Source organism: Elaeis guineensis, chromosome 14, assembly GCF_000442705.2.
Source record: "Elaeis guineensis isolate ETL-2024a chromosome 14, EG11, whole genome shotgun sequence".
Taxonomy (NCBI): domain Eukaryota; kingdom Viridiplantae; phylum Streptophyta; class Magnoliopsida; order Arecales; family Arecaceae; genus Elaeis; species Elaeis guineensis.
In genome coordinates this window covers 64,345,609-64,371,265 of record NC_026006.2, presented here as the reverse complement: position 1 = coordinate 64,371,265, position 25,657 = coordinate 64,345,609, and the positions used below count along the sequence as shown (strand labels likewise).

Genomic DNA, 25,657 nt, shown 5'->3' with positions numbered 1-25,657 from the left:
TTTTTTACCACGTCACTCCTTTTTTTCCACGATGACATCGTTCGAAAAAAAAAAAGAAAATATCAATTAAAATGATATTTTTAAAAATATCATTTTGAATGGCGTTTTTAAAAACACCATTTAAAATGGTATTTTCTATTTTTTTCACCAAAAAAAAGGAAAAAAATCGAGAAAAAATGAAAAAAAAATAATTTTTAAAATTTTAAATTAATAAATAAATTAAAATTTTAATTTTGAATGAAATTTAAAATATAAAAATTTGAATTTGTAATTCAAATAAAAAAAATAATTTTAGATGATTTTTTTTTCGAATTAATTTTTTTAAAAAATGTCTAAAAAAAATCTTAAAAAATTAAAAAATTAAAAATATCATAGAAAAAGAAAAAAAAGAGAAAGAAATGTGAAAGAAATAAAAATTTTAAATTTAATTCAAAAACATCATTTCAAATTCTTGCAAAAAATATTCAAAAAAAAATTAAAAAAAATAAAAAGTGCCATTAAAAAATCAGAAAAAAATAAGAATTATAATTTGAAATTTAAAAGAAATAATTTTTTTAAAATTAATTGAAATAAAAATATAATTTCAAATTACTTTCTCAAATTCAAATTAATTTATTTAAAAAATATTCAAAAAAAATAAAAAAAATAGCCTAAAAAAATTTAATAAAAACAGAAAGAAATGTAAAAAATAGAAAAATTATATAATTATAAATTTGAATTAAAAAAATTATAATTTGAATTAAATTTTGATAAAAAAATATATGCATAAAAAAGTGAAAAAATGAGGAAAAATGTGAAAAAAAAGAAATTTGTAAATTGAACTTAAAAAAAATAAGAATTTTAACTTTAATTCAAATAAAAAATATCATTTCAAATTACGTTGTCCATTTGAAATTATTTTTTAAAAAAATTATTACAAGAAAAAAAAATATTGTAAAAAAAAATCCTAATAAAGAAAAAAAGGAAAAAAATAGAATTGAAAAAAAATAGAAATTGTAATTCTAATTGAAAAACAAAATTTATAATTTTCAATTTTAAAAAATAAAAATTGTAATTATAATTGAAATAAAAAAAATATCATTTTAAATAACTAAACTAATTTAAATATAATTGTTTAAAAAATATTTTAAATAAAGAAAAATAATACGTAATAGAATGCCAAAAAGATAAAAATGGAAGAAAACTAAAATTATAATTTCAAATGATAAAAATTTTAAAATAAATTTCAAAAAATAAATGTCATAAAAAAGTAAATAAAAGAGAAAAAATGGTAATAAAATAGAAATTATAATTATAAATAAAAAAAATTTAATTTTAATTTAAATTAAAAATTATCATTCAAATTACTATTCTCATTAAAAAATTTAATAAATAAATTTTAATTAAATTTATTTATTAAAAACTCATAAAAAAATAATTAAACAAATTAAGAAAAAAATTTAAAAAACTCAAAAAAAAGGAGAAGAAAAAAAAAAGAGAAAACGTCAAAGGGAATGGCGTTTTCTCCTTTTCCCCCTTCTTCTCTCCTTCTCCCTCTTCTCCCTCTTCTCCCTTCTCCAGCGTCTCTCCGGCGGCACGGCAGCACGACGATGAGCTGCCTCCTCTCTCTCTCTCCCTCTTCCTCTCTCTCTCTCCCTCTTTTTCGTTGGCCATCGGCGTCAGAGGGTCGGTAAAAAAATATAAGGAATAATTTTGAATTTAAAAAAAAATCTAATTTTAATTTAAATAAAAAATATCATTTCAACTTATTTTTTTTATTTAAAATTAAATTTAAAAAAAATATCAAAAGAAATAATAAATTTAAAAAATAAAAATTACCATAAAGAAGCCAAGGGGTCGATTCACAGAGTGTGCCAGCCAAAAATTTTGCGTGCCGTTCAGCCCTTTTAGCCATTAGTCGATTCATGGGGTCGACTCAAAAATATAAACCTATTTTTCTTACAAAATATACTTCCAAAAATGTTGAAATTGCCTCCAATAGATTACATATCTTTTGTTCTTGCTCTTGAGGCTTCCGAATCAGGTCTGATAAAATTATGATTTTACCCCTGAAATATAATAAATCTTTTTTCAAGCCAAAATCATTAGTAATCCCCTCAAATGCTTTGTAATCATCAAAATCAATTCAAAGAGCAACATTCGATATATTATTATTTATGTTATAATTTTTATAATCTTTTTAGCATAACTTTTTCTCTCCTAATGTTCTGAGACACATTCGAGTATGTGTATTCATATGCACAAAACATAATATCCGATCACTTGAAATTAAATAATACTTCATGAAATCAACATTTAATATTATTAAATAGAATTAAAATGTCAAACGTACAAAAAATAGTATAATAAAAATGTAAAAAATACTAAGTACAAATATAACAAAGACTAAGTCCCACAAGGACGTCGCGGTGTCCGTGGTCGTTGGACCTTCTCAGGAAGGTCCTCGCCGGCTGCTCCTGCTATGATGGCTCCTCCGCTATATCAGTGGAGGAGATCTGCTGATCATGCTGCTCAGGAATAACTGATACTGTCGGATCATCTACGGATTGAGAAACCCGTTCAACCCTCTCATCTGGATACACGGATGGACCTGAAAAGAAAGTATCATACTCATGTAGCCAACTGATACCCGGTGATGTCATCTGGGGGATGTAGGAAGAAGAAGGTGCTACCATCTGTGGATCAAAAGGCGGTGGTATCTGTGCAGCATCTAATGATGACATCTGCGGAATATACGGTGATGGCATATGTGAAACATATGGTGACGGCGTATATCTCATATCTGGCGCCGGAGCTACTCCATACCAAGACGCACAGGTATATGGATCAACACCAATCACCACCAATGTTTCGGAACTTGTTCTCTCTATCTCCCGCAGTATCCGAATCCGTTCGTCCTCATCAGTCGTAGATAAAGCACGACGAGCAACCAACACGAGATCCGACATAGAATCAGTCTACAAAATAAAAATAAAACAGTCAGTATAGTGTAAAATATAAAATAAAAATATAACACAAATAACATAAAGTAATTTTTGTAATCTTACCAAAAGACGCACAGTAAAACTCTCGCCCTCGTATCCAGGAACTACATACCGAGACTGTCCAATGACTCGCACCGTAATACTAAAAAATCAAGCCATGTAGTCATCGGTATATGAACGGTTTCTCAAAATAGGATCACCATGAACAATGTGATTTCGACGTGCATCCCAAATATCGATGTACTCTGCATGTCTGATACGCCAGTCAATACGAGCTCTCCCTCGTCGATCAATACGATGAAGTCCCTGGCTGGTATCAAACTACTCTGGAATGCCCTGAATCTGACCAAACTGCCGCAGGACACGATCGAAAAGATGCTACTCTACCACATCAAAACAAATAAGTGGCACCCTAGCAGTCCATATGTCGTGTCCAACTGTACACATCTGCGGCAGTATAGTTAATATCTCATCCGTATATGGCTCCCACAAAAACTGATATAGTTAAAATAAAAAAAATTAGTAAGCTAAAATTTTAATAGATTATGAATACTGTAAAATAATATTTGTAAAAAATTTAAAATTTATCCGTCTAGATGTATCAACTAATGTATTCAACTGGCACCTATAAACCTGTGCCACTCTCGTCGATACGTGATGAACATTGAATGCAACGTTTCATCTGTTTCACAATGTATTAATGTTAAATAAATTTTATCAAATTTAAAATATTAAATTTAAAATAAAAAAAATAATATTTCGATATCTATATCCCAATGGTCCGTCTAGTCTGAATGGAACATCAAGATCCTGCTGCTCTGATGGCAGCTCGAGCAACTGTCGTCGTAATGGACTGATAGTCGGCATACGCTCCCATACCCAAATCTGCAAATTTCAAAAATTAAATAGATGATATACCCAATGTAAAATATAATTAAATATTAAAAATAAAAATTTTTAATTTACATACCTGTAATAATACAAGATAACCATCAATCTCGCTCTGATCAGCATAAGAACCCCGACGCATAGCTCTGTATAGGCAAGCTAGTACTGCACTGCCCTAACTGAGTCGACGAGCGAAGTCTAAATCCTCTAATAATGGCAAAAACATCAACTTCATCTTATTCGATGAAGTATCGGATAACAGGACACCACCTAACAACCGCTGCACCTGACTCCTAACATACTGCTGCATCATCTCCTCTGGTACATCATCCGTAATATGAAAATATCGATAACGATCATCCAAACACTCAATCCTGAGTCGTGAATGATCGAAAAAATATGCGTCGGGCTCAAACTCTAACAATCGCAAGCACAAAGCCTGCCACTCCGAAATGGTAAGCGTGGGATCAACTCCGGTAATTGGATCGCCATCAACTGATAGTCCAGTAAGGATGTTGACATCCTGTAAAGTGATGGTTGCCTCACCAAATGGAAGATGAAATGTGTGTGTCTTTGGACGCCATCTCTCAAGCAAAGCAGTAATAAGACCAACGTCCATCTGTATACGATCAATCCGATATACTCCATAAAATCTCAGATATCGTAAATAATCTAACACTCTATGTGGGATGTCCTCTGTCCTCCAGAAGTCAGCATCGGATCATCGTAGACGAAGGTGTCTGGGTTCCTGCAATAAAATATAATAATTAGATGCAGTATATAATTTTTAAAATAAAAATTTAAATAGTAAATAGGATTGTAATGCTTAAGCCGCCATCTAAAATAGTCTGTGATCGATGGTGCTCCTGCAATGTAAGAATACTGCTGTCTCGAGGACCGGGATACCACGGATCGTAAGACATAATACGCTAATGAATCTAAAATAAAGATATTATCACAGATGTATTAAAAAATAAGATAATATATTTAAAAAAAAAAATTTAAACATAATATTGTCACACAATACAACTTAAACACAAAATTTAGTTCATCTCAGGATATTAAACACGTAAATTCAAATACAATCTCACAGAAATACATAAAACAATGACGAAAATAAATCTTCGAAGCCTTTAATTTCTTCCACTGCTTGAAGTTGAAGTATGTTGAAGTATCCTAGGACAGCGACGGCGGTCATGACCTTGTTCCCTACAAATGTCATAGTGGTTCTTACTTCTTATTTGCCTATCATCCATCTCATTTCGTAGTCTCGTTGATTTTGGTCTACCTTTCTGCTTGGGTCTCAAACGATGATGATCAGGAATACATTTGAACATATGTGTATGCATCCAATAATCTTCATGTGGTAATGGATTAAAATCACCGCTCCAAGCATTCATATATGCTGTAATTGTATATGCATCATCCACAAAACCACTAAAATGTACAGTAATTCCTTGACACACAGCTAAAACATGTGAACATGGATATTTGTACATGCTCCACTTTCCACAAGAACATTTTCTTTCAGCTAAAGTAACAGTATAAAATTTCCTCCACCTCGTAATCCTCCGCTTGCTCTCCTCGTAAGCATTTCATATATACCTCTTTGAAGGTTGAATGCTGTTACTCGATGCTGGTTAGCTTTAACTTGATCTTCAGCAATCTTAATTGCAACATGAGGAGTAAAAAGATTATTTGGATTCTCCTCTACATATCTCAAGACTTGGACATGCCTCGTATTGAAGTATTTCACAAGACGATAAAATATCATTTGAACACAAGCTGTAATTGGTACATTTCTAGCTCCTCGTAAAACACTGTTAAAAATTTTCAACAAATTTGTAGTTAAGACACCATAGCGCAGGCCATCATCATGTGCCAACGTCCACTTCTCCTTTTCTATCTCGGACAACCAGCTCCAAGCCTCTTCATTCACTGTTTTGATCCTACTCATGATAAAGTTGAACTTGCGAACTTGATGAGCACTTCCTGCTTGCCATACTGCTCTTTTCAGCTGCATATTTTTGAAATGAGTGTTGAAATTACTGCAGATATGTCTTAAACAGTATCGATGATAGGCACGTGGTGGACTTCATCCAATAGACTCATCTGCGATGGCATTTAATATACCTGGATGTCTGTCAGAAATTAAGCATATTCCATTTCTATCTTTAACGATATATGTTCTGAGCTGGAAAAGAAACCAACTCCAACTTGCAGTCATCTCCTCATCCATAATTGTATATGCTAATGGAAATATCCCATTCTCTGCATCAATTCCTGTTGCAATTAACATCTTACCTTTAAATTTTTCATACAAGTGCGTGCCATCAATGCTGATTACAGGATGGCAGTGCATAAAACCTTGGATAGATGGTTTGAAAGTCCAAAAAATATAATTTAAAACTCGGACATTGGAATTCACAGCTTGAAAAAAATTCCATGAAACAACTATATCGGGATTTGCATGTTGAAGTGCAGCCATATAATAAGGTAATTTAGCATAAGACGGCTCCCATTCTCCATAAATATCAACCAATGCCTTCTGCTTTCCACACCATGCTTTCCTGTATGATACTGTATATTGAAATTGATCATTAACGGCTGCCACAATAGCTTCAACTTTAACATCGGGATCTTTCTCAACAATATGTCGGACTAATGTGCTAATCATCCTTCCACTGATATGTTTGTGGTCTCGACTCAATCTCGTAAACAAACAAGTGTGAGGACCCTCATATTTTGTGATTTGAAAATATCCATATTTTTTCAACAATGCAGCACGAAGCCTCCATTTACAATGCTGAAAATTATCTGATGATGCGCATCGTACGGACCATAATTTTGAATGCGACTGAACTACATTGTATGTCCGATGCTTCATAATGTGATAAAGATCAACAGCTCTCCTTACATAATCTTTACTCTCAAACATTAGACTTTTAGAAAATTCAGTCATCGAGGAGTCCCAAAACTGATTGTCAGAATTCAATCTTCGACCAGCACTAACATAACCACCATCATCTAAATTTATATCATTAAAATATTATGGAAGTTCGTGCAAACGAGGTTGAGGTTCTTCCACATTAATATTAGCCTGAACATCTTCATCATCATTTTCATCTTCATCATCATCATCATTACTGCTACTGTCCTCATCCATCCAACAGTCTTCATCTCCATTTTCATCTGACTCAAAGTCCAAACTATCAGAATTTATTCCACCGACTACCCAGTCATCGTTTTCTATATGAGTATCGTCTCCCGCACTTACCACTATTTCTAGCAAAGGAGAAGTCACCATAGCAGAAGACACAGGAGAAGTCACCATAGGATTTGGAATAATTGGACAACTAGGACCGGCAGTAGTAGAATATTGTTCTGCAAAAATGGCCTCAACACTATCGGTTTGCATCATAGGAGTTACGAAAGGTGAGGAAGGCCTAACATTATTATCCGCTTGAGTTAAAAGCCGACTATGGTATCCAAAACTTGGTACATCTTCCTTTTCAATATACTATTCTAAAAATCGACATTCTGAATATTTCAAAGGAAAGGTCAGCATTTCTTCGACATCTTCATCGTCATCAATTGGAACCAAGATATATTTACTCTGCATTAACTGTCCTGACAGATTAGGAGATTTTTATTTTAATTTTATTTCATATTTTTCTTTGTCTACAGGAATACTGTTGTATAAATAATCCAATAATTCTTGACGTGATAATGATGAAGATACTCTAATCATCCGATTTGCAGGGTGACTGTACTGCACACCAGTTTCATCATTCTGTATCATGCCATCATAATACAATAGTACACGAACTCGAGTACTGACCATTTTCTCAGAGAAACTTACGATAAAATCAAAATCAAAATATTTAATATTATTAATTATTTTATCGTTTCAAAAGATTTACATGATACATGCATCATATCATCAACAAATAGGTACAGATAGATCCTATCCCATTCGGAAATTGTATTAATTCTATAGATTAATTACATTAATCAAACGATACACAAAAAGGACCGAAAAAAATTTCGGCAGCATTTTCCCTTAGTTCTCCCCACACGACTCAAAATGTATGAGGAAAACTAAAGAAAAATACTGTCCGAAATTTCTCTCGAACCCTCCGCATATCATTCGAATAATATAATTATCTATAGAATTAAATGCAATTCCCAAACTGTCCAAACTGGACAATCAATTGATCAATGTATATATTTTACGATATCCGTATAAAAATATATATTTAATATATATTTCATATGGATAACGTAGAATATTCTACATTGGTCAATTGACGGGTCTACGTTTTCATGAAATACAATATATTGAAAAAATTTTAAAATATGATCGAATTGAATTTTAAAATATATCTGAATCTAATGAGATAAAAATAAAAATAAAAATAAATTAATGAGATAAAAAAAAAGATTGAAATAGATGGCCCATCGCGAGGGCCGTCGCGGAGCCATCGCCGGAAACTATCACAGAGCGACCGTCGGAGCCCGTGGGGCTCGCCGCCATCGCGGCCCATCGCATGGGACCTACCGTATCCCACCGTCGGAGAAAGGGAGGGTCGGGGCCCGCCATAGGGGCCACCGCCGCACCATGGTGGGGCCCGCCGCCCCACCCCCTCGATGGGGCCCGCCGCCCGACCCCCATAGGGCCGCCGTTGGGGCCCACCGCCGGAGAAGGGGAGGGTCAGGCCCGCCGTCGAGCGGCCAAGGAAAAGGGACAGAGAGAGGAAGAGAGAGAGAGAGGAAGAGGGAGAGGAGGGGGCCGTGGCCCGCCGTCGGGGCGCGCGGCCCGCCGCCGGCCGTCTGTGGCCGGTGGCCAAGGAAAAGGGAGAGAGAGAGGAAGAGAGAGAGAGGAAGAGGGAGAAGAGGGGGTCGGGGCCCGCCGTCGGGACGCGGGGCCTGCCGCCGGGGGTCTGTGGCCAGCGGCCAAAGAAAAGGGAGAGAGAGAGGAAGAGAGAGAGAGGAAGAGGGAGAGGAGGGGGTCGGGGCCCGCTGCCGAGACGCGGGGCCCCCCGCCGGGGCGCGTGGCCCGCCACCGACCGTCTGTTGCCGGCGGCCAAGGAAAAGGGAGAGAGAGAGGAAGAGAGAGAGAGAGGAAGAGGGAGAGTAGGGGGCCGGGGCCCGCCGTCGGGATGCGGGGCCCACCGCCGGCCGTCTGTGGCCGGCGGCCAAGGAAAAGGGAGAGAGAGAGGAAGAGAGAGAGAGAGAAAGAGGGAGAGGAGGGGGCCGGGGCCTGCCGTCGGGGCGCGGGGCCCGTCGTCAGGGCGCGCGGCCCGCCGTCGGGGCGCACGGCCTGCCGCCGGCCGTCTGTGATCGGCGGCCAAGGAAAAGGGAGAGAGAGAGGAAGAGAGAGAGAGGAAGAGGGAAAGGAGGGGGTCGGGGCCCGCCGTTGGGGTGCGGGGCCCACCGTCGGGGTGCGGGGCCCGCCGCCGCCGGGGCGTGCGGCCCGCTGCCGGCCAAAGAAAAATGGAAAGAGAGAGAGGGGAAGAGGGAGAGAGAGAGGGAGAGGGAGAGGGAGAGAGAGAGGAGACAGCTCACCACTGCTGAGAGCTCGCCGCCATGCCGTCGTGTCGTCGGAGAGACACCGGAGAAGAGGGTGAAGAGGGAGAAGGGAGGAGAGAAAAAGGGGGGGAAGGGAGAAAACGCCATTCTCTTTGGCGTTTTCTCCTTTTTTTTTTAATTTTTTTCTTAATTTTTTTAATTATTTTTTGTGATTTTTTAATAAATAAATTTAATTAAATAATGAGGATCGTAATTTGAATGATAATTTTTAATTTATAATTATAATTTCTATTTTATTACCATTTTTTCTCTTTTGTTTATTTTTTTTATGACATTTTTTTTAAATTTTTTTAATATTTTTATCATTTGAAATTATAATTTTAGTTTTCTTCCATTTTTATCTTTTTGGCATTCTATTACGTATTCTTTTTCTTTATTTAAAATATTTTTTAAATAATTATATTTAAATTAATTTAGTTATTTAAAATGATATTTTTTACTTCAATTATAATTATAATTTTTATTTTTTAAAATTGAAAATTATAAATTTTGTTTTTCAATTACAATTACAATTTATATTTTTTTCAATTCTATTTTTTTTTCTTTTTTAGGATTTTTTTATTTTTTTACAATATTTTTTTTTTCTTGAGATAATTTTTTTAAAAAATAATTTGAAATGGACAACGTAATTTGAAATGATATTTTTTATTTGAATTAAAGTTAAAATTCTTATTTTTTTAAAGTTCAATTTACAAATTTCTTTTTCTTCATATTTTTTCCTCATTTTTTCACTTTTTTATGCATTTAGTTTTTTATCAAAATTTAATTCAAATTATAATTTTTTTTTTAAAATTCAAATTTATAATTATATAATTTTTCTATTTTTTACATTTCTTTCTATTTTTATGAAATTTTTTTAGGCTATTTTTTTATTTTTTTCGAATATTTTTTAAATAAATTAATTTGAATTTGAGAAAGTAATTTGAAATGATATTTTTATTTTAATTAATTTTAAAAATTTTATTTATTTTAAATTTTAAATTATAATTCTTATTTTTTTTTAATTTTTTTAAAATTTTGATATTTTAATGACACTTTTATTTTTTAATTTTTTTTTTATATTTTTTGCAAGAATTTGAAATGATGTTTTTGAATTAAATGTAAAATTTTTATTTCTTTCGCATTTCTTTCTCTTCTTTTCTCTTTTTCTATGATATTTTTAATTTTTTAATTTTTAAAGATTTTTTTAGACATTTTTTTAAAAAAATTAATTCAAAAAAAATCATCTAAAATTATTTTTTTATTTTAATTACAAATTCAAATTTTTATATTTTTAATTTCATTCAAAATTAAAATTTTAATTTATTTATTAATTTAAAATTTTTAAAATTATTTTTTCCCAATTCTTTCTCGATTTTTTTCTTTTTTTTTGATGGAAAAAATAGAAAACGCCATTTTGAATGGAGTTTTCTTTTTTTTTTTTTTCAGATGATGCCATCGTGAAAAAAAAGGGGTGACGTGGCAGGGAGAAAACGCCATTTAAAATGATGTTTTTCCCTTTTGCATTATTTTCATAAAAAAATAGATTTTGAATTATTTGTGTAAATAATTTTTTTTTATATTATTTAAGAAAAGAGCTTTGTCCCAAGCCATCTAAACTCATAATAGCATATGAGGACGTGAACTAAATGACATTTTGATAGATAGACATGATTGATCAAAAAAAGAAGATGCTCAGTTTAGTCAAATGGATAATTAAACATCTTGATAGTAACAATTAAAAAATAAAAAAATTAAATAAAATAATCATATCATCATCGATGTGCATCGTGCCATGCCACATCAGATCGGATCGGATGGCACATGCATATGTGGTGTAAAAATAAAATCCACTTTTTTTTCCTTGATCCAAAGAAAAAAAATGAATATGAGTCAAAAAATAATTATTTTTTTTAATGTCAGATTAAATTTAAGATAAAAAATTTTTGAAATTTTTTTAAAAAAATTTTCAAATTTTTCTTCTAAAATTCTAACAGTTAAGATGGTAAGGAGAGATGGAGCGCTTGGTCGAAAGATGGGAGAGGGGGCAGAATGCTCGATCAGAGGTGGCAAAGAGGAATAGAGTGGGTGTGCTTCTTTTTCATCTGGAGAGAGGGTGGAGTGCTTACCCTTTTTTTTTTGGCTAATATTAAATGGACTATGCATGTGACATGATGAAAATTAATTGGCTTAGTGTACCATTGAAGTGAATAAAAATCATATGGGACATGCACTATAAAATATCATATAGGATGGATTTCATAGTTCGCCTTATTTCTTTTAATATCAATCTTAAAGAACAAATTCAAAAGTCAAAGATTGTTTTCTAATGATGGAGTTATTATTCTCGTGATTAAGGCATTCTCTTTCTTTCTTATTTTCAGCATATATTTTTTAGCGATTCATACTATATGATCATATAATATATCTTAAATATATAGTCAGATGATACATACTGTAAATTTTTGTAATATATACCTAACAACAATCCAATATACATCTATAGTTAAATTGATACATAGTTTACTGAATTTAGTATTCATCAGTATATATTATATGACTAGTTGATACATATTTATCAAAATATTCATCTGACGTCTTAATACATACTTCTAGATAAAGCAATACATAGTTTTCAGTACACAACACTTATCGATACATAGCATTCATCAATATACAATACATGAGCAAATGATATACACTAGATGATTTATTGATATATATTATAAATTTTTTAATATACATCCACCAACGATCCAGTACATATCTACAGATAAATTGATACATAGTTTACCAAACTTAGTATCTATTAATATACAGTATATAGTTAGTTAATACATATCTAGCAAAATATTCATTAGACGTCTCAATATACATCTCTACGTAAAACGATATACAGTTTGCATGAACTTTTAGATGCAAAGATCTTAGAAAAAAAGAAGGATTTATAAAAGGAGAAAGACTAGAGGAAGACCACATGGATAAGAGAGATTGCGCATGGGGTTTGAAAGAGGAGAAAGAGATTCGGAAAGAAGACCTTATAAATGAAAGAAATTGCTTGATGAGAAAGATAATGGATGAAAAGAATTAATGAGGAAGAAAGAGGATATGAATAAATCACAAAGGATATATATATATATATATATATATATATATATATATATATATATATATATATATATATATATATATATATATATATATATATATAGTTTCAGTTATGAAACTAACAGACTTCATTAATAGAAAAAATCTAATCTCTATTTGACTTCTAGATTTTCTTTTTAAGAAGCAAAAAAAAAATGTGACATGAGACTAGATCTACCACATATGATGGCCTATAATGCCCGCCTTATATGATTTTTGTTCCATTGAAGTGGTATCTCAAGTGCATTGTATAACCGTTCTAACCCATAATCTTTCGACACTGAGTGTATGATGAATAAGATCTATAAAAACAAAAATTCAAATTGGTTTGTAATGCACCGCCGACTTGGTGCATTTGGTGTAGAACATAATTTCTCATCATTCAACGAGAGATTTCAACCCATGGCAACAAAATTTCTTTCTTTTCTAACAATTGTCCCTTACTAGAATGGAAAATGGAGAATAGAGAGGAAGAAATTTTGGTTCAAGTTTAGCTGGTAGCTTTGGATGATAGCCCGTAGATAATTTGTTTTGGTCTTATATTGTGTTTCTTACAGAGGAATTAATGATGGTTTCAGTTGTTAATTACCTATAATGAGCTGAGCTTCATGTGTTTTTGTTCTCCAAACACTTCAACAAATGCTTAATTTTATGATCTCAGACTTTGGTGAGACTGGCAATCAGCTATTGCCAGGCTCCAAGTCGATGACTGGTTTAATCTTCTGGGCATTTAAAATTTATCAGCCAACTCATTCTCTGTGTGCCCTATGATATCTTATTGAATTTGATTCTAACTCCGGCTAAAATTCAACAGCAATCCATTTATACCCCTTGGATCAGGTCAGTTTATCAATTTTTAGCTCAAAGTTGGTAGGGCCACTCAAAGTACAAGCACGCCGGTGATTTAGTTCTCTCCCCATACAAATCTACCAAAAATCAAAATAATTTACTTCTAATTCTAGTGCATAAGAACGAATGTAACGATCGGTTGTACATGAAGTAATCCATACTTTGCTCTCAATTGGTGAAAATAAAAAATATATATATAATGAATAATGTCACAAAAAATGATCGATCTCAAAATTAAATTATTCCTCTAAAAAATAATCAATAAACAGGAATGAAAGTATTTTAAAAAAATTAATTTATACTTCATGTAATCTAAATTATATACCAAATACTGTAATATAAATTTTTTTATAATTTTACAATAATATTACTACACATATGCAATATAAAATTCTCTATAATCATATTCCCTTGACAATCACATTACTTATGTAGTGCACCAAATGCCACCTCAATATATTCAAATACACAATTGGATCAACCAACTATAAAATAATACATCCAAACATATGAAAAAGGAAAAAAAATATAACTATAAATAAGACGATCAAGAAAAGAAAAAAAAATGAAACAATCCACACCAACAGCCCCGAGTAGGGTGTATCACTCTGTTCGTTCCTGACCTTCAAGAGGCCATTTACATTGATGTGATCCTTTTTTCCCTTTCCGCATCTGTATAAGACCATAAATACAACCAAAACAAACTTCCATCACTTCAAGACAGACAAGCCGCTCAGGAATCGCTGGAAAATCGGGCCAGTAGTAGCACATGGTCAACCGGAAAGCTGGAACCTGCCACTTGGTCTTCTCTTTTTCCATCCCTGAAAGCAATGAAGTCACAATGCAGTTAAAAGAGTGGCAAATTCAATGTCATTTAATGGACTCTGAATAGAACTTACAAATGCAGCATAGTAGAAAAGAGTGATTACTCCCAGAGCGACAAATGCATATTGGAATACGTTATACCTGTAAAATATGATTTCACGGAAGTATGTTCAGAACAGGTAAAACTTATGTATTTCTAAAGATGAGCCATAAACTACAATGATAGCTTTTGACTGACTTGTACAGATACTTGATTCCACGAAGAGACTGCAAGGTGTGGCCAAATATCTCCTGAGCAGCGGTTGCTTGTGCATAGTAACCGAAGGCTGTAGCACAGAATTGAATCACACTGCAAGGGAGATCATCAAATGTTCTCATCCATGGATCATCATATAAGAGTACTTCTCAAAAAACAAAAATCATAATACAAGAGAAGGAAGAATTTGCTCATAGAGATATAAAATGCTATGAGAATCTAGGGACTGAGGGACGCCTATGGGGCCAAGTATGGCACTTTAAAGGGAAAGCTAAGTATTACAGCAGGCTGGACCTGCGGAAAATGAAGCATTGTTCCACTGTATAATGGCTATGCCTCGATGCATACCTTAAATTAAGACAAGCTGATTTTCAAAGAAAAGAAATTCTCCCCTTTAACCATGAAGTGTCATCCACCTAGGATTTAGAAGAGATCCTCACCTTTAACCATGAAGTGCCATCCACATAAGATTTTGTGCACATGCATCATGACCATTAAAGGTGGTGGAAGGGGAGTGAATCAACCATGAATTGAAGTAATGTCAAACATGAAAAATTTTGCTAGGAGTCTTTGTCCCCTGAGCAGTGACAAGTGATCTGATCACAACATCATCATATGTGCTGTCAAGAAAGCACCATGAAGTGACCCAGTCTGCAATTTGCAAGAAATCCAAAATTTGAATTGTGAAGGTCTACACCTTGTTGCTGATGGGCCATCAGAGTATCATCAAAGATCAGGGAATTTTACTTGGAAAATTTACAATTGAAAGTGTATAACCAGAGCAGTTAATATCATTCTAAGTTCTTAACAGGTCTTCCCCAATTAAGCTGGGATGGAACCGCACAGGTCATTATGTCAGTTTCAATAAGGACTGCATATACGGACCTCATGGAGCAAAGTAGAATGAGTCCGACATTAAAGAGAAAAGAGTTCATCAGGGTTCCTCCCCACCTGAAACAGAGTTGATGAACTGTCAGGCAACAAAAGAAATAAGTCATTCTAAACATGGATAACAAATACAGAAGCAAAGTTTATGAACTGAAGATGATTACTTCATTGGGTGAATGGTAATAAAGATTAATCTCAGACCAAGCATCATTGCCCCAGCAATCACTGCAAGCAGAAGGTAGAAGCAGAAAAATGCAAATGCTGCAGTACCTAGAAGACCTGGTTCAAATTGTCAAAAAAAAAAGAAAAAAAAGATTGATGATTATCAAATAAAACAATAGGCAAAAAAATATCTATACAGACCAAAAGATGTTCAGCAAAACATACCCCAGACATCATCCAATTTGATGAAGACTTCATTTAGGAAAGAGGAAAGAGGAGGGTCGATCAATAGATATATGACGATGTGTGCAACCCAAGCCACCGAAACAATCAACCTGAGAAGTGCAGAGAATAGATTACATGTAACTCATTATGACAGGAAAAAAATATAAGGCGTATAACAAGATGACATCATACTTTTCTGAAGGATGGACATTAGAATTATGTCAGTTGTAGGAGGAACATTTATAAACCCTCAACTGGCATGAATAAAAGTTAAAATGAGTACCAAAAGGAAAGCAAGATTGCAAATTAACTACATAAATGTGTGAAGTGGATCAGGAAGCCCATAATGCTATTAATCATGTGAAAATGAAATGGCACAATATTGGGACTAAACCACTTCAAACAATCTGAATCACTAACCTTGGCAGTTTGATGGTAGTAGAAGGAATATGTTGTGAAATATTTTTGGCTTGTAAAGCTTTTATGCGGTATGAGATAATTTATCATTATGTCACCAAAATCTAAAGCTAAGGGCTTGTTTGGTTCGTGGGATGAGGGGGACAGTGTAGTCAATGGGAAAATGGACAAAGGCCTCATGTTTGGGTGGAGTTTTCAAAGAAGAGAGATGGAAAAGGAGCATTCTCATGGGGATAAGATTTCCCATGTTTCATGGAAAAGAAAACTCATGTGGGACATAGGAAAATCCAATTCCCACCGATTGGGAATTGAGGTTTTCTTTTTCCCCCTCCCAAATATATGCCCTTAAGCTTAATCAAGAGCATAACAGGTATTTTACACAACTTTTTCAAGAGAATAGATGCTTAACCAAACATAAGCCATTCTAAAATGTAGAAAACCAAACATGCAAAAACCATTTTCCCATGCATCGTATACTCATGCATCAACTTTCCAGGAAAACACATTCCAGTGAGGAAAAATTCTTTCTACAAATCAAACGAGTCCTAAGTGACAAGCCTCATTTATGGGTTATAGGTTCGCCCAGAAGTTATAATCCAAAGCATAATTGCATTAAGTTGTAGCCAATAAGCCTCATACCTTCTAATTGTCAAAGACAACCTAATGAACCCTTCTTGCCATTAAGGCCGGCAACAGGGTGGGTCAAGTCTGGACACATATGTGGACTCCTTATTAATGGAGCTTCCATTGGATATAACTAAACCAGATATTAATTTTCAGCTACTATTTCTGAAAGAGAAGTTGAAGTCAAATCGATCTAGAATGGAGATGCAACTTCAGGGATAAGGGATTACTAAATGTACCATTTCTGCTACCTCTATTCTACATAAACTTACCCTTTCCTTTCCTCACTAGCAATTATTTGCCCTTCCCTTTTGATAATATTAAAAGATTGTCTTTTGCCCTTCTAACAATACTAAATTAAGGGCACTGACTTTGATAGAAACCTAGCAAATGTTAATTATAACAAATAGTACTGAGAAGATACTAACAAAAAGATGAAGATTGAGGTAGGATTACGAAAGGGAGGCCGTCAGGCCACAGGAGAGAAAGGGAGGCCGTCAGGCCAACCTTATTGTTTCTTTTAAGTTATTGAACCCAGATGGAAATCTTGGCTCAAAACCTACTTGACCAGGGCCCAATAATCCATTACTTATATTAGAAGCATCCTTAAGGTATCCCAGAAGTATCTACGCATATACATGGAGTATCTGAAATACAAATAAACATTAAAATATTAAGGATACATTTTTGCCATATCAGACATGTATATGGGCCATATCGGACTTTATCCATACACGATAAGTATCAGACACAGCCAAGGCATCCATTTTCAAGTACCCGTTCTTCCTAGACCATCCATGCAAAATAGGAGTTCAGGTATAAGATATTCCCTCGATAGACGGTTTTCACTACCTGGATTCTGATTCTGGCCAATCTCGATCCTTACCTCCAAGACAATTCCAGATCTTCAATACTTTTTCTTAATTAACAACAACAAGGACATTATTGTAATGTCAACGTTGCTTTGGAAAATTGTTTTCTCAGTACCTGCCACATTCTATTCCTCCTCTCATCCTCCCACTAAGGCTCTTGTGTTCCTCTTATAGCAGGAAAAAAAAAAGGTCCAATCTATAAGCACGGCTCTGATGTGCAATCAAAAGACACCATGAGTGTGTGCAGCCAGCCATAGCAGACAATGAAACGTCACATGAAACTCTGCCCCTTTTTTTTGGTAAGTATGTAACTCCGCGTTTTGACTTCAAACAACAAGAAGGATTTTCAAAGTGACTTTGCTTGCAATATACCTGATACATATGTAGAATGATTAGATCAATAAAATCCTTGGCATTTCTCGTATAACTTTTAACCCTCACCATCATTACTATTTAGATCAGTTTGGAGCATGATTCAAACATCACCTGAATCATCAGCAGGTTTCAGACATCCACTATGTCATGTATACACTCTTCTGACCACACTCCTGACCCACATATTTTTAATTGAAAGCAACCCCTTTCGACTATGGTTGCTTTGCATTAAAAAGTTATAGCATTCAGCTGGTTCACCTGGAACACTTATATCATGCAAATAATCTGATTATTGCATGGCTTTCTCATGTGTTAATGTTTTTCAGAGGGCTGCTTTGGATTACAATTCAAACCTGCTCATAAGTATCAGTATTGTTATATTTCTCACAAAAAAGGGGAGGCCAACACAATTTCTGATTGGTTGACAAGAAGGAGAAGGGACTGAAGGCAGCAAATGCATGGCAGTGTGAATTTCCAAGAAATTAGTTGAGCTCCCTTTCTCGTGGGTTACTGTTCTACTGCTATTGGTTTTATTGTAGCTTACGGGTTGGGGAAAAAATATTAACCTCCTCTATATTAGCCAGCAAGGGAGCAACGATTCCATCACAAACTATTAAAAATGTACAAGTGGACAGCATCACAACAATGATATCAATACAACATAAGACATGATATCACTATAATATGATTGGAAAAACTGAATGTGAATGCTAAAACTGCTCCAAAGCAACTACTCTTGCTTGTACATGTGCAGTCAGATAGTTTCAACTAGTCCAAAATATGCAAAGCTCTCTGAAAATGATCAGGTAATAGTCAAACTACCAAGAGATGCAAATATTGCATACCCTTCTGCGCTGTTTCCAGCATACAATTTGTACTAGAAAAGTTAGATTCATAAATCAAGCATACAGAAAAAACAGCATAACATAACTGGAAGTAAATAAAGATTTAATGATGGCATTTTCTGATAAATTGCTTACCCGACAATCCCCAAAACAAGTTTTCCCAAGTAACCCAGGACAGTTAGAGCCCAAGCAGTCTCTGCCTGTACAAGAATGAAAGGTAAAATATCTATATTAAACAAGAAAAGAAAGAAAGGAAGATACATGCCAGATATTTTATGATATTGTCCCCACCTTTTCTCCTTGAGGATACATTTCCTCCAAAGCTTTCGTATCATCTTCCAAGAGAAGCAACTCCTAATGATTTGATAATTAAAAATAGGATTTCGTTAGAGAATATTGACATAGATAGCAGTCAAATAACAGGACAACAAGCCTTCAAAACATGAGGATTGTTTAAGGTTTCAATTCATAGAGGAAACCTCAAAGTATGAAAAATTGAGAATAGAAATGTTTATTGCAGATGACTTTCCTTGTACAAACTCAAATGGCGATGGCATCTCATATGTGGGAGCACCTGTCTTATCATTAATAACCAAACAGAAATATTCTTATTTCTCCATCATTCTTATCAGACCCACCATAAAATTATAAGCCAAGTGGGTGCAAGCCAGCCAGGAAGAGTTGAAGGCACATACATCTCTAGAGTGAAAAATGTTGGAGAACACACTGATACTGAGAATGTACAAGAAAGACTCGAATCCCAGACAAGGAAAAGGGATCTAAAACTTGTCTTAAGAGGTCCAGAATAGGATGCAAACACCTAAGGTAACTTGGATAAATATTGCAATAAGAAATCCCAAAAGCAGCAGAAATGTAGGAACCAATGGTGAAGAATGTGTAACATCAAGTAGTATATAACTATATATTTAAAGCTTGCTGTTAATAATTATAGTTCTCAGAAAAGGGGAACAAATTGGTTGCCTTCTCAAGATGTTATTTAGAATTATGGTACTGCTACAACAATTTCTAAAAAAGATTAAGGTTAAATAGCAGAAGGATGTTAAATAACTGAGTTAAGCCAGAGGGAGGGGACAATGCTTGAACTAAAAGAACGTAATTAAGATTCAAGCCAAATCTAGTCCCTGTGGCCAAAGCTGAAGTGCAGCCAACCAATTGAGCTTGTCTTTACGGCTAAACAAGAACTTTTGCTAACAAGATTCATAGAACAGATTAAAAATCTGATTGAAAAGTATCTATATACATTAACCGAAATAGAAGACTTCATCTTACTTCCAGGCATGCCTACACAAGTAACTTGTTTCTGTGAGTTCCAGAAGAAAAAAAGTGGGCTTGCAACCAGTGGCATTCATAAGTGAGATTTGGTTTTAGCATATTCTATTGAAAAACTAAAAAAAAAAAAATCTAAGCAACAAAAGGAAGATACATAATTAGTAAAGAACTGGTTTCATTGCTCTATCTTAATCGAAAGCATGTAACCTAAACACAGGGTCACAGACATTGACCATAATAACCAGATGTAAAAGATAAATAAAACTTTAGGTGAAGCAGCAAAAGAGCAAAGACTGAACTGTAAGTTGCATGACCTACAGCAAAAAGGTGGCTGACTGGGATTTCTCCTAAATCAAAGCAGATCAGCTAGCCAAATTTGTTAATCAAATGAGGAAACATAAAATAGTCAGATATATGATTGCAGTTGCATGCGACAAATCAATTACTTTGAGATTGGGTGCACCTTTTCAACAGCTTTTACATTTTTACGCCATTTTCTCCCCTTGTTACCATTTCGCTCTTCTTGATGAAGGGCTTCTGCTGCTTTCTTCAATTCTCTAGCTTTCTTTCCCAATTCAGTTGCTTCCTACAGGACCACGGTGCAAATATTTGGGGAAAAAAGTCAAAGTAACAACCAGTGAATGTTCAAATATGAATTAGGACAGTGGTTGACTTTCAACATTAGTAAGGTGCAAGACACAACATAAACCTTTATATATTGTGAACGAGTAATGACAGCCTTGGGCCGGCGTATAAATGCAAATATGAGTCCCAGTGGAAGGCAAGCAATCCCAACACCTCCAAATATCTAGTATGGAATACCAAAATGACTTGATGAGAGGTATAGAAGTTAGATTTATCTATGAACACCAAGTAATGCATTCTAAATCATCTATCAACTTTAGATCTTAATGTGTCAGCCAAAGCAAGATTCAGATTACTATGTTTTATAAAATAAATGCTATCACACCAATAAGAATTACATGAACTTCACAGAACAAATCATCATCTTGAATTCCAGCTTCACCTCTAATGGAAAAAAAGAAAGAAAAGAATGTCTACTATAATCACTTGATATCATAAGATAAAGAACATACCGCGAATAACACTGATCCAACAACTGTTGCAAGAGCAACCACATATTCTGGAAAGGTGGTGCGCATTGTCCAAGTTTTTTCTGAAGCAGCACTTGCTGTATATGCAGCACACTGGTGACATGGAACCACAACCAAAGATTATATAAAGAAGATATTAAAGACTTCCTATTGTCCATGGTTACTGTCACAAAGATAGATTTAACACCTACAAAAAAGGATTTGGGTGGAAAAGTATGCTACTAAAAAAACATATAAATTATGTTCTTTAAATTTAAAAAATTGAAAGAACCCAAAGAAAATTTTGAAGTGAAACTATAAAATTAATGCAGTCCAACATAGTTTATAGGCCCCAAAAAAGCAATACAAAGTACACAAGGGAAAATGTGCATAAATAAGGAATGGAACCTGACGAATCAATGGAGTTAAACAAGGTTGACTGCTTGATAATCCTGTCCAAGAATTTGGGAAGCTTCTTACGGATGAAGAGAGGTGCCTGACTGTGAAGTCCACTTTACCTACAAGAGCTGATTCCACCAACAAAATGTCAGTCAGGAAAGTTGAATTGCAGCAGTGCAAAAGCAGATTTTTAAATGAATGGCTGTTTCAGATTCAAAATGGAAGAACTAAAACATTTTAGAGAAGCTGACAGCTTGCCATTTTTTCAAATACTATATCAAAGCAAGACATGTGCACTATAATGATGCATACATGATCATTGACCAGCAATACTAACTAGAATAGAAAATCTAAAAACCCACTATTTTGGAACACCTAAAATGATATCCAAATAATATAATATAAAAACAAGAATCTGAAGAAAAAAAATTACAGAAGGAAATAAGATATTAGTTTAATCAGTGAGAGAACTTAAACCTTTAAGCTGCATGATGCTTAAATACATCTCAGATACAACTATCCTCATGGCACAAGCTGAATAACCATAACACATTTTATCATCATTATCATCGCCTTCTTGTTGTGCTAGTATGCTGAATGAGTTGATATACATAGAATTTCATATCTATACAGCATGTAAACTTGAGGGAGAGTATTGTTGAATCCAGAAAGCTGTCTGACCTTGAGGCCATTTATAATACTAGGAGAGAGAATCCAACAAAGAAAGTTCTAGCATAATCGGTGGTGTGATGTACTTTTGAGCCATCTACTGATACTTATAGGCAAGACATACGTATTGGATATCATGACCACATAAACCAGGGCTTTGTAAAATATCATATCATGCAGTATCATGCTAGGAATCATTTAAAATCAGCATCACTGTTGACGGAGAGAGGTAATACTGCCAATTCATCCAATGATATTCAAGCAAAATTATTTTGAAAAGCTTCATGATTAATAGTAATGTCAATTATATCCAAAAATACATCTTGGATGTGTTCTTTTTCTTTCTTTCTTTCCTTCCTTTGAGGAAAGTTACACAAAAAAGCATATGACTTAACTATAGAAAAATGTATCATATGAACATTATCATTCAACATTAGAAACTAAAAATGCATATTAATATCACAATAACATTAAACTAGGGGGGCAACTCTTTAGGTATTCTGCATATTCCCATCTTGGTTCTTGTTGGGCTGTTCACAAAGCAAGAAGCTATCATCTGAAACGGTTTTGACAAGACGTCCCGAGTAGTTCAAAAAGTAAGGTGATTAAGAAAACCTTCTTTTAGGACTCGAGGTACTTACAGCATCTGGATATCCTGCGCTATGTCCCACCATACGACCAAGGTATTCTCAGCCCTTTATAAAGTTATCTTTTGCTGAATAGTTTGGTTTACATTGACGTGGGATAAAGCATTCATAGTTCAAAAAGTAAGGTGATTAAGAAAACCTTCTTTTAGGACTCGAGGTACTTACAGCATCTGGATATCCTGCGCTATGTCCCACCATACGACCAAGGTATTCTCAGCCCTTTATAAAGTTATCTTTTGCTGAATAGTTTGGTTTACATTGACGTGGAATAAAGCATTCATAAAAATAGTTCATATGGTTTTCTTTTCTTTAATTGAAAGAGGAAGTAGAACAAACACTGCAGAAGGCTGGAAGCCTGTGATGGTTGTCATCACTTCATAACAATTGTTTGGATCCAAGATGAACATAATGATTGAGAAAGTAAAGGAAAATTTGCCACTTGTGGTTATATTTCATATTGGTTCGTGGAAGAATAATATTAACTATACTCTTATGTACACAAGGATCCTGAAAGAAGTGATTAATAAGACATTGTTGATGCTAATGGAGCCCAAAAAAGAAATGACCTAGTAAAAATGGGAGGAAGAGCACAATTTAATGAAGTTAGGGAAAGCTATGAAAAGCGAAACTTAAGTAAGTAAGTAGTTAAACAAATTAAGGGGACACAATACTGCATTTTTAAGATATAAGATGACAGAAAGCATAGGGTAGTCATAAGTATAAATGATCTTCAGAGTGTAGTTAGCATGAGGCTGGAGACAGCTGTAAAATTAGTTATGAAAAGGAGCACTTGAACAGGGGTGCACTTCCATTTCAAGGCTCTTCTATAGGAAAAACCGCAGTTAATATTCAGATGTGCAGGTGTGCAAGCTACAACCGTCTATGTTGAACTTTTGACTTTGGAGTTAGGGAAGTTATCATCTTTTAGTTTTTAATTTGATAACTTGATAATAAGATTGGTACATTAAACCACCAAAACAGATAATAATTGATGAGAGAGTACGACAGGTGCTAATATCTTGTCCTTAAAACCCCTTTTAGATCTTTATAGTCCTAAATTTTGTCCTTATAAGCAGATGATTGTTAAATCTGCTTCAGACTAAAGTTTTTCTACAAGCACATAGCAACAGATGATATCCAAGGAACAACAATAAAAAATTCAACCAGCCAACATGGCCCTCAATTATTGAAAGTGATTTAGATCATTAAAATACTTCGGTCATGAAATCTCTTTTCTATTTTCTTTCTTTTTAGAAATTGTGAATCTCCCTTCTATTGTCTTTTCCTTTCCATCCACATTCTTCACCAATCTGCTGATAGAGGCAGAACTCCTCCACAACCAAAATACACTCCGCAATCTTGAAAACAAAACTAGCATCTATACATTGCAAACCAAAAGTTCGCTTCCTCCAGTTCAGTACGAACATAGCAATCTTTGATCACCTTAAGATATTATTCTTTTCCCGAAAACATAATTCCAAGCAAGAAATGAAATAAAAGGCAGCAGCAATAACAAGAATATAAAAAGAAATGGAGAAAAGAATCTAACCGTAGAGAATGCCAAGAATAAGTCCACAAACGATGGCGGAGGTCACAACCCACAGCAAAGCGCTCTTCAGCCTCTTCGCCACACTCCTGCGCAAGAACCCACCATCACTTTAGCACCATGGCAAAGAAAAACCTAGGATCTAATCAAAAAAAGAAAAAAAGAAAACAAGGGAGATGAGGGATTTGGGAGCGGATCAACTTGTCCTGGTCGCCCTCGTAGTAGAACATGGCAAAGGGGATGATGAAGAAGACGAGAACGGCATCGGCAATGTAGACGGCGAGCCAGAGGGTCTTCATTGGGAGAGTGAGATTACAGGCACCATTGTAAATGGCGTGCCGGCACGCCTGCCGGTTGGCGACGTCGGCCGGCAGCATCAAGATGGAGATGGCGGCGATCGAGAGGCCAAGAACCACCACCAGCTTAGGGAAGTAGGCCTGGTTCACATCGTCCGGATGCTGGTAGTTCACCAACAAGTAGACGCTAACCAGAAGGACCAGAGCAGAAACCACCACCGCCACGATCACCAGCGCCAAATTGAAATCCCCCATCGATCTTCCCCTTCTTCTTTCCTTCCGCCGGATCTGGTTCCGGCTCGGATCGAATCGAACTCTGTCACTCCCTTCTCTTGTTTTCTTGCTTTCTTTCTTCCACTTCCCCTTTTGAATTCGTTCTTGTCTCCTGTTGAGGAGAAGGGAGGTCCCAGTGAAATGCGGTTGGATCTTGAATCGACTCAGAGCTCTCTCTAGATGTCTCGTTTCTTCGGATTTCTTGGCCTCTCTCGCTCTCTTTCGGGGTCTTCTTTCTTCGGATTTCTTGGCCTCTCGCTCTACCTTGGTTTCAAAAGAGAAGAGAAGAGAAGAGCGGAGGGAGTTGCTGACAGCCGAAGGAGAGCATGGAACATCCAGGCTGGCAACCGGTGGGGTTCGATTAAAAGGGGGATAGCGAAGTCTGGCCTGATGTAGACCAAACCTCCGAAATTTCTTTAAAAAAATACTAGATTTATATTTTTAAAAAAAGTGACCATATTTTTGTTGCAAAAAATTTCAGATGCGATAGCAGATTCGGTTTCTTTTGAGTTGAA

General features: G+C 34.9%; 1 protein-coding gene across 2 annotated transcripts; it reads right to left on the bottom strand.

Moving 5' to 3' along the window:
• Window positions 1–13,896: 13,896 nt before the first annotated feature.
• On the bottom strand, window positions 13,897–25,512 carry LOC105057137 (LIMR family protein Os06g0128200). Of its 2 annotated transcripts, XM_010939617.4 has the most exons (14): window positions 24,775–25,512; window positions 24,577–24,662; window positions 21,721–21,839; window positions 21,316–21,426; window positions 20,928–21,026; window positions 20,682–20,804; window positions 19,220–19,282; window positions 19,064–19,128; window positions 15,796–15,905; window positions 15,573–15,687; window positions 15,406–15,471; window positions 14,503–14,613; window positions 14,339–14,405; window positions 13,897–14,260 (listed from the first exon to the last, which is right to left on the bottom strand). In XM_010939617.4, the coding sequence occupies exons 1-14, from the start codon at window positions 25,122–25,124 to the stop codon at window positions 14,213–14,215; spliced, it is 1,533 nt and encodes a 510-aa protein (XP_010937919.1). In that variant the 5' UTR covers window positions 25,125–25,512; the 3' UTR covers window positions 13,897–14,212. The 2 variants fall into 2 exon arrangements, with proteins under 2 accessions (XP_010937919.1, XP_073104869.1); XM_073248768.1 differs by lacking the exon at window positions 20,928–21,026.
• Window positions 25,513–25,657: the final 145 nt, after the last annotated feature.